The sequence below is a fragment of the Antrostomus carolinensis genome, unplaced genomic scaffold, assembly GCF_000700745.2.
Source record: "Antrostomus carolinensis isolate BGI_N321 unplaced genomic scaffold, ASM70074v2 scaffold32929, whole genome shotgun sequence".
NCBI lineage: Eukaryota > Metazoa > Chordata > Aves > Caprimulgiformes > Caprimulgidae > Antrostomus > Antrostomus carolinensis.
Genome location: NW_010338455.1, coordinates 10,050 through 31,568, shown reverse-complemented (window position 1 = coordinate 31,568; position 21,519 = coordinate 10,050). Strand labels below are relative to the sequence as shown.

Sequence of the window (21,519 nt, the reverse complement as noted above, 5' to 3'; positions counted from 1 at the left end):
CCCTACAAGGACCTGTTCTCTGTGCTAATTACATCCTGTTGTGAAATTACTCCACTTATTAGTACTGCCCCTCACACAAAGTGACTTGCACTGACAGTGTATTAAGGTTTAACTGTGCATGTCCAAAGGGAACAATGTCCACTTACACATGGAGAGGGTTTTAAGAGGCTGACAGGAGACACTAAACCAGACACTCACCCTTCAGAGGAAGCTCATGTTTCCTTCAGATGCCTCTCAGGCATTTCTAAACTCTCACTCATGATGGTGACGATAGTCTGACTCTTTTTCTGAACAGTGCCTGACTGTGACTAAGAGGGAGGATATTTCCCTTTTGAGCTTTTACTCTTGCTTATGTCTTGGGCATAATAATTTTGATGAAGAAATGGTTTTAAGAAGAAGAGTGAAGATATGGATCTCTTTTAATATGTATACACCCTCTTCTTGACTCCTCTGCATACCAAATTGTATAGAACAGTAATCTCAGGGTAGGTACTTTAATCTGGCCCAACTTCCAGTAAGAATATTAGATAAGTCAAGATTTTACCACTAAACCAAAGCTCTATGAGCTTTATTGTATTAAGAGGTTTTCAATCAACACATTGCTGGCTATCATTAAAATGAAGAACAGCTGTGATCTCTCACAACAAAGAGGAATAGATCGATATCAGCAACAGTAGTGTCATTTAGGGACTATTCTGACACTAATCTTGACAGTGACTGCTTCTTAAATCCTAGATCAAGTCTCTTATCTTTTCTGTGTTGCTTCTCCCTCTTACGAAGGGCTGCTGATACTTGCAGAACAGAAATATGTTATACTAGTGGGCCATTTGAACATCTAATTTTCTAATGCAGTCAAAACGAACAGTGAAATAAAAGCACCTACTCTGTAAGATAGTAGCCATAGGGGACTGATAGTCCACAGACAAGCTACAGCCCATGATAATTTTCATATACTTCTTGATTTCATTTTATAAGGCCCACAATACATTCTTTTACAATTCTGATTAGATACCACTATGGTAAAATTAATCCAAACTGTTACAAAAACTAATCTAGGCCACAGCAAAACCCTCAACAATGCTGCATTAACGAGACCAATACTGGAAGGCTAACTAGAGTTCTGGAATTATTCTTTAACAAAGAATGATGAAATCACAGAGGCCGTAGAAAAGCATCAGAAATGATTCAGTGGTTTTACAGATCTCAATTTGTTGCTTATCAAAAATTATACCTGAGAAGCCACTTAAATATAATATCCAAGTACTGAAATACAGATGATGTATAAGATATCCATGGGGCCTTTAGCTCAGCAAATAGATATAATAAGAACCTAAAGAACAAGGTTTCAGCCAGACAAATTCCAGATGAAAATAAGGTACACATTTTTAACGAGGGTGATTAACTACAAGAAGAAACCACCAGGGAAAGGTGAAGGCATCCTGCACTTAATGTTCTCGGATCAAGACAGGATGTCCTTCTGAAATAAATGCTTTAAGGAAGTTGTAACTAGATAGGAGTGAAAAATTGCATGTATATATACATCCCTTGCCCTTAAATACTGTGCATCACTAAATATAAGTAGCAGGAGAGACTGCAGAGTCCATGAAAAGCAAGTTGGAATAAATAGCTAAGAATAGGGAGAAGAGGGAGGAGAAGAAAACACAGAGAGAGTGAATCACACAGAATCACAGAATGTTGGGGATTGGAAGGGACCTCAAAAGATCACCTAGTCCAACCCCCCTGCCAGAGCAGGAACCTAAATGAGATCACGCAGGAAGGCGTCCAGGCGGGTCTTGAACATCTCCAGAGAAGGAGACTCCACAATCTCCCTGGGCAGCCTGTCCCAGTGCTCTGTCACCCTCACTGTAAAGAAGTTCCTTCTGAAATTTAAGCGGAACCTCCTGTGTTCCAGCTTACACCCATTGCCCCTTGTCCTATCATTGGGCATCACTGAGAAGAGCCTGGCTCCATCCTCCTGACATTCGCCCTTTACATATTTATAAACATTAATAAGGTCTCCCCTCAGTCTCCTCTTCTCCAAGCTAAAGAGACCCAGCTCCCTCAGCCTTTCCTCATAAGGCACAATATACTGAAGGGCACAATATACTAAAGTTGACAGCACATGCATGAGCAGTAGAAAACGAAAAGGGGAGAGAGGAGCCACAACACTAAACAGACAAAGGGAAATGACCTGGAAAAGAACTAAATATTTTAGACAAGGTTGGAGACAAAAGAGAAACAAACAGAAAAAAAAGAAAAGTAAGACAAAACACACACACACACACACACACACACACATGGATTTTAGATTGGGGAATTAAATGTAATGCATGATACATGTATTTTATGTCAGTTCCCTGGCAGACATTCTCTATTTTCTAAGCATGAGGGAAATAAACCCTGCAGTATCTTCCCACTCCTTTTTATGGGAGGTTTGTGGCTAGACAAAGATCCCATATATTACATAACTCACAGAACACCCACTTGAAGAATTATACTACCACTATTTTTCAAATCACTCTTACAGCAAGAGACTAAGTAATTGCAGGTTATTATGCATTCAGCAAATTCTAATCTAACTGCAGCACTTCTTATGCTTTAGCTGAAACCATTCATAAAATTCTCCAGCCAATGATTCCTTATCTGATAGTTATTTGAATTGTTAACTGAAGAAAAACTGCTAATAAAATACATACAGGACCCAAATCCTTACTGCTGAGCATACTGATCTTCTCAAGTGCAAAACAGATGTAACTCAAATAGAACAGGTTCAAAAGTACAAGAAAGGAAAGAATTTGACTCACAATTTACAACTCATTTGTTGCCACTTACATAGTTACACAGCTGACACAACACAAACTTTACATTTTTTACCTGAAAATTATGTACAGGCCCCTGTTTGCTAAGAACATAACTCACTCAAGGATGAGATAGCATCATGTACCTTGTTCAGCTGATGGGACCAATTGTAAAATTGCCAGTCAGTACAAAGTAAGCTTCAAATTGATTCTTAAATTTCCGCAGTTTACAAATATTTCAGTATTTGTATAAAAGGTTATGTTTCTACAAATATTCCATTTACTCATTAAAGCCAAAATTTGATATCTGGTACAATGATATATGAGACGATCTGTAATTCCAAATGGGAAGGTGTTATTATTTTAGGGAAGTAAACCAAGTAGTTTAGAAACTGCTACATCACCAATGACAGAAAGCTCTCCAGCATGAATTTCTGATTATTACAAGATCAAAAATAATATTTGTTCTTTCCAGAATTTTTAGATAGCACTGTCTTTACTAAGTTGTTGGAAATGCTAAGTAACTTGTTTACTGCGGTTGTTGCTAGACAGCAGTTAAGTCTGCTACTGAAAATTTTATTTATGGACTGGTTTGTACTCTGCATTGTATGCCTATTAGTCTTCTCCAAATAATTTTTGAACCTTTTGACCAGAGTTGACAGAGAGGTTGAGCTTGAAGCTAATAAATTTCTGCAAGTTCCTTGGAAACTGGCAGACACGTAAAGGAGAAAGACACTCTCAGTTCCCTGACTAGGGGAGAGACTGCAGTCTGGTAACAAGAATCTTCTAGCACTGGAGGGACAGAGAATGTAAAGAGAGGAAGAGTAAAAGCGAGACATGCACAGGCTGTATTTGAATCTTCTTTAAGAGTTCTCACCTTTTACCAGGATTACAGTGATGAGATGCATAGAGACAGGAAAGCAAGTTTCAGTAAGTCCACTTGCTATCTAAGGGATAAAGTAGTGGGAAAATATGTTGGTTTTGGCATGTACAGAATTCTTAGCCATGGACTTCAGTTTCTCATCAGAAAGAGTATTTTCACAGTATTTAATTCCATGGAAGCTGACAACCTCAGATAGCACTGCTGTTCTAACTGATGTAGCTGAAGGAGATAGCTGGTTTGTATCTACTAGAATGGTGCGTGTGCCTGGAAGCTTTTTTTCTTCTGCTATGTCAGTTGATCTAGTGAAAGATAAAGTCTGTCATCACAAACCTCACCTACGTTAATTAGAAATCACTAGTGCAGTTCACATAGCACAATTCCATGCAATCCTGTGCCTAAGCAGAACAGTTGCAGCCATCTCTCTGCTCTCCCCCCCTTGATGTGCTCTGCTGTGTCCTGGGTCGTTTGATAGTGAGAAGAGCCCCTGGAACAAGCAGGAAAAATAAGCAATATAAGTCTAAGATGTCAGCTTTAGGATTCTACTTAATATATAGAATTGAACCAAGACCTTTGAATTTAAGGAAGAGACTGGAGGTTGGAAACTAATGCCTGTCTCTTTCAGGTATAGAGCAGTTGCGTCCTGGAGCCGTGTTCAGGGAATTGGAATCCCTATGATCACTGCTATTGAAATTTTCTCCATTTGGCTTCTGTCCTTCATACTGGCTATTCCAGAAGCAATTGGTTTTGCTGTGGTACCTTTCAGATACAAGGATGAAGGTTATGTTACCTGCATGCTCAATCCTACAAATAATTTTATGTTGGTAAGTAAAATCCTTTCTTCTCTTTTTTGAATACACGGTATATAGGTCAGACAATTAAGATACTGGATTATAATACACTTTATTCATCCATTAAAGTGCAAAATGTATTCTAATGCATATTGGTGCAAAGAGGATCCTTTATTTACAGTGACCCGTCTCTACTTTCAGCCAGAGAAACTAAATGGGACTTTACAACATTTTCATTTCTTCACTATTGAGGATTCTTAATACAGAAATTTGCAATTTGGGCCTGCTTAAAGTACAATCAAGAGATGTATGAGGGTAGCCAGAGCCTTGGAAGGTACTGTGTTTCTAGGACACAACACCTTGGAGCTTGTAACTGTCAAAACCCATGTTTTACCATGATTAGTCGTCATTTTGCATGCAGTAGCCAGCTCTTTTGGCTGCTAAAGAAAAGGGTGGGGCCATGATCTAATGTAACTTTTCCTATTCTATATGCACTTACAAAGTCAAACAAAGAATAATCCCTCCATTTACAAGAAATGCTGACAAATACCTCCAATCTAGGTAGCTTGGGCACTGTTAGCTGTCATCTAGATGATACAGCAACTCAAGAGCAAGAGAAGTGCCTGAGACACACAAGGCTTCTTTGGCATATTTCATAGCCCTCATTCTCTGTGCTACTGCAGCTTAACAGTTGCCAATACCCACATTAGCTTGTTCAAAGCAAGTCAGGTGAGCAGTCACTACAGAATTAATAAATCTTTACTGCATAGGGAGATAAGTGATTTTCTGCCTGGCCTTACGCTGAGAAAATGGGAAATTGGTATTTTACTTCTTTCTTCATGGATCCAAAGAAGGGCCAGACACCATTCACCCCATAATAAAAAAAAAAAAAAAAAAAGAGTAATATTCTGTTTTGTCTCCGAGAAAGCACACAGTGCAAGGTCTTATGTCTTAAGAGAAACTCCATATTTTTTTCTGAACTAGAATTTGTCATGATAGAGTACAAGTTTATCTTTTTTAATATATGTCTTTTCTTTTATTGGATCAGAACGTGGCTTGGGCTACAATCGGGAAGGATAGGGCAAAACGGAGCTAGGAAATTTAGAAAATAAAAGCGTGGAAGATTAGTGTTCTTCAGAGGAACATCCCCAACTTTGACAGGGTTACACAGTCTGCAGGGATGGCAGAAAGAGCAAGAGACAATTGCAAGAGAAGACAAAAGGAATTCCCTAATGGAAATAGTTAATGCAGGTGAAGATGGAATTGAATTGCCCAGGACTTACTGTATCTTTGTTTTTAAACTCTACTGACTATATGACTGCAGATACTGTAATTACAAGAATATGATTTATGAAATGCACACTGCAGCAAATTTCCCTTTTGTAATGGCTGTTTTTCTCCACAAATGTGCCTGGACAATCTTCATTTCCTCTCTCCTAAGAAAAAGAATAGATCTCTCCCCTCTTCTCAAAAACACTATAGTTCAGGTCTTCTATAAGCATGCTGACTTTAATGATTATTGTTCTGTTCTTAATGTAATAAATATAATAGCATGTTTTGTTTTATTAGCAGGAATTAGTATCTTTTACTTGCTCAGCATAATTCAAAAGCTCCAAATCTCCCCATGCCAGTTTGATTTTCAAGGAAAAAAAGGATTTACATCCAAACTGAGAGAAAATGCTGGACATGCCAGTCAAAATGGAGCATGTTGTGTTCCAATGAGTCGCAATCAAGTACAAACATGAGATTAAAATGGAAATACTGTTACAACCTGAACTACAGTATCTACTACCAAAACCACTACAATAAACAAATGCTAAATGTTGGGAAGGATTTATTATTAACTTCTGTTTTTAATAGGAGCTTTATTCATGTTTAAAGCTATCCTTGAAAGACTTAAAAGATTCATGCTAGACCATGATTCCCAAGAGACTGAGTGCACTAGGAAACTTGTTAAAAATGCACATTTCCTGTAGCAAACCAGTTCCATGTGGGCTTTCAAGACAAACAAAAGAATGTCTACTTCTCTTAAATCAACCCAACTTTGTGCTTTGATGTCAGCTTTGTGAAACTCGGATTCCAAAATTAATCACTTACAGACACTTTCCTGTAGGTTTTATAACTTCACAAAGCCAGGTCCCCGTACAGAATTGAAGTGTTGGTCAGGGTTGTGACACAGAACTCCAAGTGTGTGTTTCTTGACTGACAGGCAACGCTCACGAAAACTGGAAGACTGATATGACAGAAAGTTTTCCGTGTAACATAGCATGGATTCACACCATGCATTTTGCTGTGCTGCCCAACCAATATGATTCTAGTCTAACTTGGAGGAATTTGCCACGGAAAAAGTTAATTGTCTCCATGTATTTGTAATCCTTTTCTCTGCAGAAGGAGTGATAATTAGATTTCCCCTCAGTACAAACTCTTCAAATATGACGCATTTTGTTTTCTGCTGGCTGAAGCTCTGTTCCCAGTGGGGAAATTCTGCCCTCAAGGAGAGTGCAGCTATGCAGCAGACTGTAGCCCCTCCTCACGCAGGGAGGAGGCTAATAAGGAGGAGGAAACAAGCTGATCAACACTACCCAGAATGTCCTGTGAGGTGGGGTTGTGGCCTAGATTACCAGCAGCATACTCTAAATTAGCAAGCTCTGTAAGTTAGCTCACGGCTAACTGTGTTGGGTTTGGGGGAGAAAAATCAAAAACATTCCCTTTTTCTTAGTAAATCAACTTTCTAGTGTAACTAAAGCAGACTTAAAAATGAACATTATTAAATGCTAATCTATTAATTGCATTCATTTTTTTCATCTTTCAAAGTTTATTACCCATCAGTTTTAAATGTAAACAAGATGTCGAAAGTTTGACTTTCTCAAGCAGGACTCATATAATCATCAGTTACTAGCATTTTGACATTTGGTGTGGGAACTGTGATGTTATGAGAGCACATCTGCTAGGAATAAATAAGCTAGGGGAAAGACTAGGAGAAAGAAGGTTCCCTCTTACACACATCTATCTCAGTGACTAATAACATAGAAACAGGAAGTATTTAAAATGTCATATTTCAGTGCACACTTCTGGGTGAACATAAAAGTTAAAAACCAAGATAGAATATTTTCTCAAGTCTGAAAATATAATCATCTACAGAAAAGAGTAATTTTGAATGTTTTGTCAAATGTAGTATTTCCCCGAATAAACTTAAACCACAGCTTAAATCACAGCTAACAGCTAAAATCACACTGCAAAGTACTGCTACTCCATCAGGTCCCTCAGTGTCCTGTCACAAAGGCAAATGGTATGAATTGCAGGCAAAGGGTTAAAAGTGACTGTACCATCAGAAGCCACCCATCCTAGGCTTTGCATATACCATACAAACACTTATGAAGTGGTTCCTATCTGCCCAGTACATAAGCAAACCAACTGCCAATCTTTTCACTGATAACAAAAGGTGATTAAACTTACAAGACATTTTGAATTTTCCTTTTTTGGAATCAGGACAGAAGCCATAGAGGTAAATGGCATTTCCTGAGACAGGCTTTTAGAAAGACTTGTTACCTCAAACTGACACTGCCTACATTTTGCCATGTCTTTTTCATGAAACTGGAGTCTAGTTTTCATGAATGAGTGTAAATGTTCAGAAAACACAACCAAAAAAAATTAATTCCAAACCAAGACAGACAGCAACAAAGGTACACGCAGGCTTTCCATAAGGTAAAATAAATGTTTACACTGCCACAATTCCCTTTTTGGTGTTGGTCCAAACCAGATCAACAATAAGAAAATTTACATAATTTGTGCTGTTTACTAGCACACCAGTTGTCACACTTTCCAAGACCTTTCTGTGGTACTTTCCATAGAATCATAAGAAAATATCTTTTCTTTTATTTTCTTTACCTTATCTACAGTTTTACAAAGATGCAAAGGATTGGTGGCTGTTTGGTTTCTATTTCTGCATGCCACTGGCGTGCACTGCCATCTTTTATACGCTAATGACTTGTGAAATGTTAAACAGAAGAAACAGCAACTTGAGAATCGCTCTGAGTGAACACCTTAAGCAGGTAAATATTAGGAAAAACAATGTTTGAAAATACTGTTCTTTCTTTGGGACAACTTATAAATGTTTCAAAGGGTACTTGAATATACTAAATTACAGAAATAGAAAGTGAGGATGTAGGATATTTATGATGTTAAGGTATTAATTTAAGCCTGGAACACAAGACTCAATCATAGCATAGGGAGGTATTGAAGACAGCACGCTCAGGAAACTAGCCAGTTTCCATCTTTTCTTAAGTATGTATGACAGTTCTGCTCTCTTGCTTTTTAACCTCAAACCACTCACTATTGGCTAGATGCTTTGAAATTTAACTACAAAGATTTGCCAAAAAAAATGTTTCTTCATATTTGTAAAGATATGACTCCATGGGTCCTCCCTACTTTTGGCACACTTTGATATGCAACTTTAGTTTCATATGAAAAGCAGTTGTAGAATAACGTGGTTTAGAATAGAGTGGATGTTTTTTTCAGGGTTATTGCACTGTTGCAGCACCACTACTGTAGCTGCTTTGAAAAGAGCAACAGGAGAATAGTACAAATAAATGATCATAGAGTAAAGCCACTCACGGAAGCGTCAGATCTCACTTTGCTGTTTTTGCAATAGTCTGATGTTTAATTCCTAACTGAAATTTTAAAAACAATCTGTAGTTTCTCTGCTGTGTTAACATCAGCCCCTCAAATTCCACTCTGTCTTTCAAATTCCGCATTCACAGATGTGAATCCCTAAAGCAGTGATCTCTGCGTTGGAGTAGTTCTTTCAGAGGTTCCTCCTCTGCCGGTTCATTCCAGATCAAAGCAGACCAGAAAATCCCTTGCGCAGATCCTCCACTTTTTCCCCTCACCAGGCCCCAGGGCCTGCAACACAGTCTGTCCTAGGGCCACACACAAGCTGCTCCACCCATTACAACTAGAATGTTGTGTACAGGGTGGGGGAATTCACCCCTCAGCCTTCCCATCCTGATGTGCAGTGCTCAGCAAGCAACTCAGACTGGTTAGTAGAGGATGACTTTATGCCACAGCTGTCTTTTTAACTATCACCTTTTGCCCTTCTTTCTTCCTTTCTTCCCTACAGCCTTGTCCACGTTAATGTCTAGTCAAGACCCTTTTCATATTTTGATAAAAACTGCTATTGTAAGAAAGAAGAAACAATAATAGTCATATTCAAAACCTAACACGACTTACTGTGATCACACATTTGACTTCAACTTTTTTAATAACAAAGCTTTGCAGAGCTTGTTATTGTTACATTACAGTGGCATTTTCAGAAGTGGTATCCTTACCCCTCCATATGTTTCTCTTTATCAAATCCATGCTACCAAGCCCCACTGGTATGCATTGTCAAAATTCCACTGCAACATTTGGAAATCTCTAGAGCCATATCCATTAACTAGAAATTATTTCCTGACTAAATATTATGAGATTAAGTTGTAATGTAGACATTTCTAAAATGCTGTTTGTAGAGAAACTATTTACTTAACAATGTCGAGATGACATAGCAAGGATGACATATAAAAATTAATATACTGTGCAGTATCCCTTTATGTAACATGATGCATACTACATATAAAATAATACACATCCTAACTAGGTGCATGGTTGAATGCAACCTTTATTGCCAATTGATTTAGGTGCCTTGGGTTTACACATTGCCCCACATCAAGGATTAAGGCCAAGTGGTTTATCAAGCAGGTGTGATCCCAGTTTCCCTCACACATTAAAAAGTTTTCTCGCAGATTATGCCTGTTTCTGAAGAAAGAGGCTTATTTGAGGGATTACCAGAAAACTAGTCCAGTGTAGACGAAAAAGAGGGGCTGGGAAAGTAATCAGATTCAGGAAATCCCAGCAGTGGATTTTCCTCAGCTAACATCTACAAAGCCCTGGAAATGGCCTGTGTGCTCCAGCTGCTCCAGTCTCAGTGATGAGTAGCTTCTGTTGAGGATGGCCAGAATCAAGAAGATTACAAGCCCCAGAAAAAAGTTCAGGGACATCAGGTAGTGAGGAAGCTGCGCTTTGAGAATCCTTGCATGCTTTATCTGGATGACTTACTTTGCTGCCAACATCACTACACTACAATCACCTACCGATATGAATTTGGCACTCTGTCATAGTTATCTTTACTTCTTTTTCTAGCGTCGAGAAGTTGCAAAGACAGTTTTCTGTTTAGTAGTGATTTTTGCTCTTTGCTGGTTCCCCCTCCATTTGAGCCGAATTTTGAAGAAAATGGTATACAATGAAAGAGATCCCGGCAGATGCGAACTGCTCAGGTACTTCGTTTTATGTCAATCAGTTGTTTATACTGAAAAAATACAATGCCACACACCTGGAGTTTATGTGAGAAATGTCATTGTGCATGCAACTGGGGTGTTGGAAAAGCAAACACTTTTGTTTTATTACTTTTCAGCTGCATCCATGTTTCAGGAATTTCAGTTTTAATGGGGTAACATAATTTCAATAAATGTTGTCTGTCACCAATGCAATCACCTCTGGCTTTTGTGAACTTCTATGAGATAGGTTATTCTAGACCTGGCATGGTACAAAATTAGATTGAGGGTGTTAGGGAAGAGAGAATTAGTTTGTGTGGCAGAAGAGATTGTAACCACAAAGACCACGGATACTTCCACAGTATATTAAGTGTTTAAATGTTTTGCTTTCTCTTTTGTTGTCTAGTTTCTTGCTGCCTTTGGATTATATCAGCATCAACCTGGCAACCATGAACTCTTGTATAAACCCAATAGCTCTGTATTTTGTGAGCAAGAAATTTAAAAACTGTTTCCAGGTAAGATCTTCTTGATAAGATTTTACGCTTATAATAAAATAGGAACAAAAGATTATAAATTGTCTAATTTGCCAGCTAGCAGCTCACATAGCACACATACCAAACTGAAAGTGGAACTGTCCACTTTATCTGAAATGCTAAGGCAGTAAAGAAGTTTGGCATAGTTCTCATATGTAAACATGTAAACTGAGACAGACTTGCTGTTATTAAGTACTATTTCTCTGCATGTGACATGTACATGAATTAGAATTTGGTTGATAACTTGTTGCCCACTCTAGATGAAGAACATATACATAGGACACCAAGCTGCCTGCAGTTAAACAGGCTTGAATACGAAAGCAGGCACCTGAGTTGACTTTGGCAATTAAATACACATTATGGCTTTTACCTACATTTTTCCAGTTCCTACACATGAAAATGTATTTTAAGGCTAAAATAATTTCCTTGTGACACTGTGCCTGTGCAAATCCCCATTCACCTAATAAAGGCAATACAGGAAGAAAGAAAATGAGAGCATACAGTGGTAAAGAAAGTAATGAAATGGAAGACTAAATAGCTTTATATGCAAAGAAAAACAAAAGATGACAGGTTTGTACCACTAAACTTTCAGTCTGGGAATAGGCAACTCAAACTACTAAAAAAAAAAATGTAATAAATTATTAGAATAGAGAATACTTGTTTGTCTGTAGCCTGCTTAGACTTACAAACTATTTTAAGGGAGTATTTTTTTAAGGGAGTATTTCACATGATAAATAAGAAGTCAACTTTGCTTTTTATGGTTCCCTACTTTATCTGGGAACTATGGAGTGGATAATATGCCTGAAGTTGTCCTCAGGTGAAGGGAGAGGTAACAGTGTGTATGATCAGGCTGCTCTTCGTATCAGTAGTTCATTCTTCCCATTTGTCCTTCCAAATAAAATTATCATCCAATAACTCTAATGAAAGAATTTTCAGCTATTATTTAATCCTTCCCAGCTTCACATTATAGCTTACCTTTTCCCTTCTAGTATCAGGGTTTTTAATTCAGTCAATCTTTCCATTTTGTATTTGAGTTTCTAACCCTACCTCTGTTGCTATTTTACATACCCACCCCTAGACAGAGAGTACATATATCTTAAGTTTGGCTTTCCTTGTCTGCAACACTCCATTCTCATTGAATTCACAGAAGTCATGGATCTACTGCTGTTACTGCCATTGCTCCTCTGAGGCCCTATCCTAAAGATTCCATCTGCATAGAATTAGGCACTAGTTTTTGTGAAGGGAAGGGAGGATAGCTGAAGAATCCTTTCTGTGCCTTTCAAAAGAGACAACTGAACAGGCCAGCCTGTAAAGAACCTGCGAGTATGATCCTGAATGACCCATTCTTAACTGGGAAAAATTATACACCTCCATAAATTCACTGTCCCTTTTCGTAAACAATTTTGTCTTCTTCTAAGATGTAAGAAGAGACCTAAGTCACAGGCTGGGGAATTTTCTTCTTTTCTTTTGCATGCTGAGCAGTATGCTGATCCCTAAGTTCAAAGTGCAGTGATAAAGAGGAAAAACTAATTTGCTGCGTTTGTGATATTTAATCACAAGAATTATTTGCATCCTAGGATAAAAAATTTGATTGAGTGCAGCTATCACTCCCTTCAGCTAGAATTGTCTGTTAATTTCTAAATGAAAATATGGCTAGCAATCTGCATAGATTTGATAGAGTTCTGTTAACCTTTTTATTGTTATTATTTTTTATTTCCAGTCATGTCTTTGCTGTTGCTGCTCCCAGTCTAAGAGTCTAGTGACTTCGATGCCCATGAATGGAACAAGCATTCAGTGGAAAAATCAAGAACTAAACAATCACAATACAGATCGAAGCAGCCATAAAGACAGCATAAACTGAAAATTAAAGACTCTGGTACCACTTCAGAATCAAACAGGAAAAAAAAAGTCACAACAAAGCTATTTCAACAGGAAGCCCAGTGACTGTGCCATACTCGATTCAGACATATGCACCCTGCACCCTCGTACCTAATTCTAGAAGTGACTGAGTAGACTGACTGACTATAACTGTGATGTTCTGTGAACTGAGAGCCATTGAATGGTAATTTTCTCTCTGAAAATGATATTGATGTGATTACGACACCAAAAAACTGACTTGAACTACACAGGTGGTTTGCTTTTCTGAACCAAGCAGGAACTGTCCAGTGTCTGTGACTGATACAATACAATCTTTTTACCTGATTGTCACTTAGAATTAATCACTCTGGAATTTTTCAGAAGAAATCAAAATGGAATCTGTCTGTGACTATACTTTCTCTCTGCCCATTTGCCTTTCAACTTTTATTTGTGTGGTGGATACACTCCATGTACCAGTATGTTTTGCATGTTGTTGATGTTGGTTTTCAGGTTTATGTTGGAAAATGTTTTGGTCCACACCAGTATTTTATTTACTTATGTTACAGTGGGTCAGGACATTAGCTGGGCAGTTCACATTTGTAGCACTTCAGTACTCAAAAATAGGAACAGACCATTTAAAGTAGCATCAACATTTGGCACTTAAGCACAGATTAATACCAAAAAAAGAGGTATTAATAATACAGTACTATACTGTGTTATTTATTCTAATGCTCTGTACAAAATAAATGTAATAAACATAATCTATATCAGCAAAAAGAATTAAAGATGCCTACAGATGGGCACCTTACAATGTGTTTTTAATTAACCTGCCATGTTAATTCTTAAACTTACATGAACCTATTAATCTATTTAGATTATAGCTGCCTTAAATCTAAGTCGAATTGAGGGTCAGTGGAACACAGTGAAACATTACTAAAGCTGTCCAAAGAGTTCTGAGAATATGGTTATTGTCCTAGCAATCATTCACAACACTACTTACACATTGTGAACATGAGGTTGTAGTCACAGTGAATGCAGAACTGTGGAAGTCTGTAACAGTCGGACATGCACAAGGATATTTTGTGCCTTATGCTTACAGAGTTTTTTGTCTTACTCTCACAATGTTCAAAGATTTTAATGGAGTTTGATAGTTTACTAGAATTGTTAACCATACAAATGCTATGAATAATATATAGAAAATATTGCTTGCATACATGTAAACTGGTGATTTACTTATTATTTCCATCCATTATCGTTACATGGCAAGAGATTCCTTGTTTGGCTATAAAAATTTTTAATAGGTAGCCTTTCATTAAATAGTGGAATTAAATAGTGTGGTGTATAATATAATATGCCTCATGCACAAATCTGCTAGGAAATTTATAGCATCTGTTGTGCCAGGCTGAGAAGCAGTAATTAAAAATCCACAAATTTTTAAACATCCGTTGCATTTCAAGTGAAAGATATAACCCTGCATATTTTTATTTACGAGGTCAAAATGCCGGTGCCTACAGTGACTTCTGCTGCACAAGTTTCCCAAATGTTTACATTCACATAAATCTTCTAAAGTATATTAAAACAAAGTTCTTTAAATTAGTATATGTATTTTTGTGTGCTTTTGTCTCTGTGACATATATGCATGTATAAATACATACAAATTTATGTTCATATGTTATAAACCTAAATACAGTCTTCTGACAGTGCTCTGTTGTAGTACCTTAGAGCATGGTATTGAATGAGACTTGGCTGAATTTTATTTAAGGCATTTCAGCCTCAAACTGTATCAAAAATCATAGTAAATGAGTAACAATGCTTTCCTTTGAGAAGGTTGAATTACTGAGTCTCTTTACATCCTGACACCTCCCCCGCTCTGTTGACAGAATGTATTGAGCAGATGATAAAGGTGAACAGAAAACACACGTGAGGAATGGATTTGAGTTGTAAATTGCCCCTTCTTTATTTCAAGGCAGGAAAAAGCTTTGTGTGCATTTCCCTCTTCCGTTATTTATCTGATGGATAGATGAAACAAAAAATTCATATTATACCAGCAAACCAATAATCTGACTGTTCAGAGATAATCTTTTCTACCTGTCTACATATGACAGGGAGCAGTAGAGACAATCCAGGACAGAAACTTTAGGACTCAACTTCTACAAAAAAACTAACTACCTGCAAAAGTTTCAGAGCCTGAAACAGATGATTTTTAGGCTTTACCATCAATGGTACCAACCACAAGTCATGCAAATCTTAACAGTTTTCCTTCCAGCATTAACACTTCAAACATCTACTGCTTTCAAACCAATAGCTGGCACTATTATGTGGCAAAGATACATGCACGTGCACACACAAAGCATACTTCAAGCCAGTTCAGCCTAGATGGAGAAAACACGTTCCTACTATCCAAAGAGCTGACTGACCTTAGTGGCAGTGTTGTCCCCAAAACTGGGTCCATCACCAAGTGTGCAAAGAGACAATCCACACACGAGTGGAGGTATTTCCTTTTATTGCCTACATGCGCATGTGTGGGTGCCTGTCCCAAGACAGCACACCAAGTCTTCATATCCACAGTTATTTATACACAAAACATGAATGTGTTCAGCCTCCTAATACATATACAGTGGTATTTTATTAAATGATAGGTCAAAGTTTCTTTGCCTAGCATGTAAATTAGTATGCATGCTCAGCCTTGTTACTCTGCCTATTTCTTTTGAGTTGGTGGTATGATCTGGGTAGAGGGTCTGTGAGTCAGTGGTCTCACTCTCCCCCTGTGGGAATTGATTTTCTTTTAAGGTCACAGTCTTCTGGCAAGTTGAAGCAGTTCTTCAGGGCTGACTAACTGAGTTAGCAATTTATCAGCTCCACTTCTGCTTTTTGATGGCTACATCCTACTTATCAAAGGTACATTGTTTAAATCATAAATCTTTAACTACCAGCTTTTCTATCTATAGTCCCAGTAAGGATGGGACTATACAATGGATATTTCTAACAACCATATACCTAGTCCATTTAATTTATATTTTACTATATGTTAACTTCCATATATCTAATGGGTTTAATGTCATCCTTTAATATCTCAGCATCAGCAGCATTATAAAATACAAAACTTTTTAATTAAAGGAAAAAAGAGGGTAAAGTATTTAACAGATGTGAGAGGTGGCTTTTAGAATGCTTTAGAATTATTTTTGGAAGCTTACTTAGGGATCAAAGCCTGCAAAAACTAATTGGTGATCCTCATTCCATCTCCTCCAGCCAGTGGAAGGACAGACAGAAGCCAAATAAGAGCAACGAGTGAGGGCTTGGAAGTCTCAGACTCCATTTTGCCACGCATGCTCTTTTATATTTTCACTGGTGGCTGCTGCTCCTGCTCACAAACCAATCGTAAAGACAAAGGGTGTACAATGTGGAAATTACGGTGAGGGAGGAACTGATAATGGTAAACATTTCTCCTAGTATTATATCTACACTCAATTCTGAAAAAGCTACCTTTCCAAAAGAATCAACAAAAGTCTTCCACAATTCTGAAATTCAACCATATTTAATTTTAACCTTTCATTTTTCTGCCAGGTTCTGCAAAAAGGTTCTCTGGCATTTCTCTTTGTGCATCAAAACCAGTGTAGGTCTAGTTGGGATTTTGCTCTGCAGATGCACAGAAGCTGCTCTCTCTTTTACATCAAAACAACTTTCCACAAGTAACCTTCCATCCTCCTATTATTTTATAGAAGTTTTTATGTCTGCTGTTAGCATTCCCCTCAGCTGAACCATGCCTTGAATTTTTCTGCAGTTGACAGAATCTATATTCCACAAGTTTCAGATTTGTTTCTTACACTTTTTGTAATATTTATTCATCATAATAAAAACCCATTTAACTGTCACAATCATCTTTTTTGTGGACTTAACAATTCCCAACTACTTTCAGTCCAGTCAGTGTAGAATTTAATTGATTGTTTTCTTTTATATACAGTCTCACATCCCAACTTCAAACAGTTTGCAGACTTTTCTTTAATTTTAGGATCCAGTTATTCCCCTTGTTTCCAATAAGCATTTATTTCAAATTACCTCACTAAACATTTCCTCTTTGGTGTATTTTATACTTATTTGCTTCAAAGATACAGCATATGTAGGTTTTCACATACATTTATGTTTGTATTTATTTATTTACATATGAAACTGTGCTTCAGATCTGACCTAGCCAGTTCCTGTGCTTTGGGAAAAAGTTCACCCAAAGATAAATGTCACCCGATAGAACTGTTAGCTCGATTCCTTGAACAGAGGCTTATGCAACCCTCACGTCTGAATATGTTTATTTTTGCTTTTAATACAGTCAATTTCAGGTGTTTACCTGTCTGTCCCTCCATCTTTCAAACCGAACTATGAACCCCCTACCCAATTTCAATACATTTTACAGAACAGAGTTGGCATCATTATGAAGTTAGAGCTTCACAGAAACTGCAAGATGGGTGAAAGAACAAGATCCTACTCGTGCTCTACGCAGAAAATTGCTGAAATTGAGTTCATACGTACTCAACAAATTCACATGACAGAGAGATATTATGAACATTACAGATGCAGAAAAAGCTTTGATCAGAGCTTGCAACTTGTAAGACATCTGAGAATCAAACCACAACACAGAAATTCTTGTAAACCAGTATTCATAAGTTCATAAGGAATTACTTGCTTTTTGCTGTTTCTCTCTCATCATTTACATATTTACCACAATCTTGTTACTATATCATTTGATTCTATGAAGCCTTATGGGTTTCGGTTTGTGAGAAGACATGGTACAAATTCAAACTCTGCTGCATTTGTATGAACAGATTTCTGCTCAGCTGTCCCTGAGGCAAAGCACGCATTTTCATTAGAAGCAGCACTCTCGGACTGCATGCTAACGTTGCCTTGCAAAATTTATTCCAGTTGTGCAAAGCTTGGCTCAGTGAAGTACTCCTAATTTACACTCCCCATCCTTTCAAAGACTAAATAAAGGCAATTATCTCCAAAATCAGAATAAGGGAAGACACATAAAAAGTTTACAGAACTGAAACAATTCCCAAGTTGCGTAGGGAAAAAACCCCAACAAACCCAGGCATGTTTAAAATGTGGCTCTAAAAGAAACACAGCTTATCATTAGCCCAAGTGTGGGAAAGGAAGGTAAGAAATAAATAAAAAAAATGTAGGTCATCTCCAGTTTTTCTAAAAGAAGATTAAATTAATTGACCTGTAGTATCTCATCTAGAATCAGCTTTTTCCCTGTACAGATACCACTGCTTCTGAAATGAACTATTGCTTGAGTCTCAGTTTTGCAGTCTCATTACAGTAGCTTATTATGACAAGAAAGCTCACCATAGTAAGTGTTACAACTGATAAGAAAAAAAACTTGCTCCATGCTTCAGCAGCACTCTGCCCTCATTTCTCACTGTAACTTAGTTTCAAACTGCTCTGAAATCCATGATTTGGAAATACTTGGTGCCTCCCAGAATAAAGCCTTTACTTTAATCTCATGATGTTTCAGTCCATTGGAGTAAAAACACCGAGTCTACAAGTTCCTGAATCAAGCATTCAAAACGATTCATGAGAAGCACTTCTAAGGCATTAAAGAGAACACGCACATGTTAAACATAGGGGAAGATTAGAAATCCTTCATTATTAGACACCTCTGTGCCATCCTGTAGCCATGCTGCATATTTATTGAAATCTCTGTGTCTAAAGTTTTTGTGTCTTTTCCCCTTCAAAATTGTTGGACAGTGGCCTCCTTGGTATTGCCTCTGAATTAAGTATACATTTGGATCAGATTTTTTTTTATACCTACACAGTATTAATAAAGCATCCAGATACATAGTATATTCTGTGTATCTGTGATTCTGTGATATTCCTATACAGAAGCACAAGTAAGCTACACTACCAGAAAAGTCACAGATTTTCAGGGTCAGGTTTTAAACAGAAAATTAACAGTACTCTTGAGACAAGTTAATAGTACAGTTTGGTACTATTAGTGGAAAATATATTGATTTTTTTTTTAAATGAAACTATATCATTTTTGCTAATTCAACTAGAATTAAAATAACAATTAAAAGAGTAGATGTTTACATGAATAATGAGAATGTCCATAGTTACATGAGGTGGAATAAAATACTGTAAAGGCTGCAAATCTTTATGCTCCAGTATATAAAATAGGTCTAAATTCTGGGGATTAGGAAGACATAACTTTCCAACACAAGATTCTTTGATTTCCCTGCAGTGTTTCTCTAAAGTATTAGCTCCAAGAGACATCTCAGCTTCGTAGATGATTGTGAAGAAAGGGAGATGCCTTACTAAGTGTTAACTAACATTGCCTTCTTGCCTTTGGCTAATATTTTTTTGTAATATCCAGCATCTTCTGGGTTTCCTGTATCACAAATGAACTACAACAACTCCAATGACAAGGACGTCTCCAAAATGAAAGAATAAAATGTTGAATTATTTCATTTTTATGATCATTTGTATATGTGAAAATTTGCTTGTATGGGACTTCAACCAGTGTTTCTTCTTCCATATAAAGGGCATTTATATTAAAAAAAAATCTGATCTTCTCTTCCATTTACTTCAAAAGCGTGAGCCATTTAGAGAGAAAGCAGAAAAAAATACTGTGCAATTTAACTATGAGCACTTCCATACCATATATGATTGTCCAGTATGATAATCAAAGATGTGAATAGCCCATTGGTCAATCAAATACTAAAATGTTTTAACATAAAAAGTACTTGTTGACAAATAGAAAAGAATGAATACATTCATAACAAGCAAAATTTGTTTCAGTATTCTAGAAAAGAGACTAGCACAGCAATAAATTTGAAAATTGGGTAAATTCACTTGATGACAATTACAAGAATTGGACACTCAAATTTGGTTAACCTTATGCTTGAAATGCCACTGGGATAAAGGCATGAGTTTAATCTGCAAAGAAAATTATTGGCTACAACATCAGTATAAATAAACAGCTAAAGAAAGATCAAACCCACTTCTAAGATTTCAAAATTTTACAGAATAGAAGTAGTCTTACATATGAACTGTATCCCAGTTCTGTGTTTTGTAACTAATTTATATTTCCAAATAAGGACTTTTATACATTTTATCAGTTTTGTTTTATTTTTTATAATCTAAATGGCATCAAGACTTAGACAGTCTAGCTTTACTTACCCAGGATTATCATTTGCTTACAGAAGAAATGAATGCCTCTACATTGATTGAAATAGTAAGAAAATAAAGGATGTTATTTTATTCTCCAGCTGAAGGTATTACCTCAATGAAAGTTAAACCAGCCATTAAAGTAATTTTAAGTTTCAAGTAGTAACTTGGGAGAAAATGCTGAACCTACTGAAGTAAATTATAAAGTTGCCCCTGACTTCAGTAGGACTGGGATTTCAGTTGGAATGTGTGATGGAGCCTCATCAGCATGGTAACTATGGCAATGTGACTAAGCCCATTACAGCTAAGCAGGACAGAAGTAAAAGACTCTGTGGGGCTTGCATGAATAATTGTGAAATTATAATCTCATGCTCAGGTGGAAAAAGAAGCTTTGGCACACTTTTCCTCCCATAAAATCAGCTTAATAAAAGAAGCCAGAGGTAACAGGGTTCTCCTCTCACACCACTCCACCAACAGAGACAGGTGGCCAGAACAGGAGAACAGGAAGACTGTCTACTTGCTGGGAAAAATCCTCACAATAGAATAAGGATATTCTGAAAATCCAGAGTATTGTCCTGATTCTGTCCATTCTCCAAGATGTAACTCTTACTTACTTAAGTTATCACAGAGATATCAATAGAATTATCTATGTCAATGCTTTTATTGCATGTGTCCTCTTCACTGTTCAGACAGATATTCAAAATGTACGGTTGGATGAAATATCCTAACATTATGTATCCTTGACATGCCTACTACAAATATGCAGATCAGTCTTACTGAAACAGTTCTGGTCTACACTGAAATCAGTGTGGACATATTATAGTGTGAACACGTATCTCTCAGAAATACAGCAATCCTATGTCAGAGGATCAATATTTATTACTGCTGGGGATGCAGTATGATGTATTCCTGAAGATGTTGATATGTACAAGAGAAAAGTACCTCTGGGGCGGTTTACCCTGAGGAATCAAACCGAAAACCCTTACAATTCTCCTGATATACAGACCTCTGAGATCTGCCTCCTTTCAGAAAATTTAATCTTCTGTAGCTGATTACATATTTAGCTGTTTTAAAGATGTATTCTCTAGGCTTTGGGAAAACAGAGTTTGGACTAACTAAACACTGCATGAGAACTGCAATGTATAGTCATTCCCACTTTGCAGTTTTTGCCATGGCTATGTGATTTCATAAACA

The 21,519-nt window shown here is 37.1% G+C and overlaps 1 protein-coding gene across 1 annotated transcript in view; it reads left to right on the top strand.

Annotated features, from left to right (window-relative positions):
* The window catches only part of EDNRA (endothelin receptor type A), a gene marked incomplete at its 5' end in the record, with an annotated part of 15,369 nt that extends 2,198 nt beyond the window's left edge, over positions 1-13,171 (top strand). Inside the window, 5 exons of the mRNA XM_010175530.1 lie at positions 4,304-4,502; positions 8,369-8,521; positions 10,647-10,780; positions 11,184-11,292; positions 13,031-13,171. Coding sequence (XP_010173832.1) covers positions 4,304-4,502; positions 8,369-8,521; positions 10,647-10,780; positions 11,184-11,292; positions 13,031-13,171 — 736 coding nt within the window. The remainder of the gene's footprint in view (positions 1-4,303; positions 4,503-8,368; positions 8,522-10,646; positions 10,781-11,183; positions 11,293-13,030) is intronic.
* Between the last annotated feature and the right edge of the window lie 8,348 nt (positions 13,172-21,519).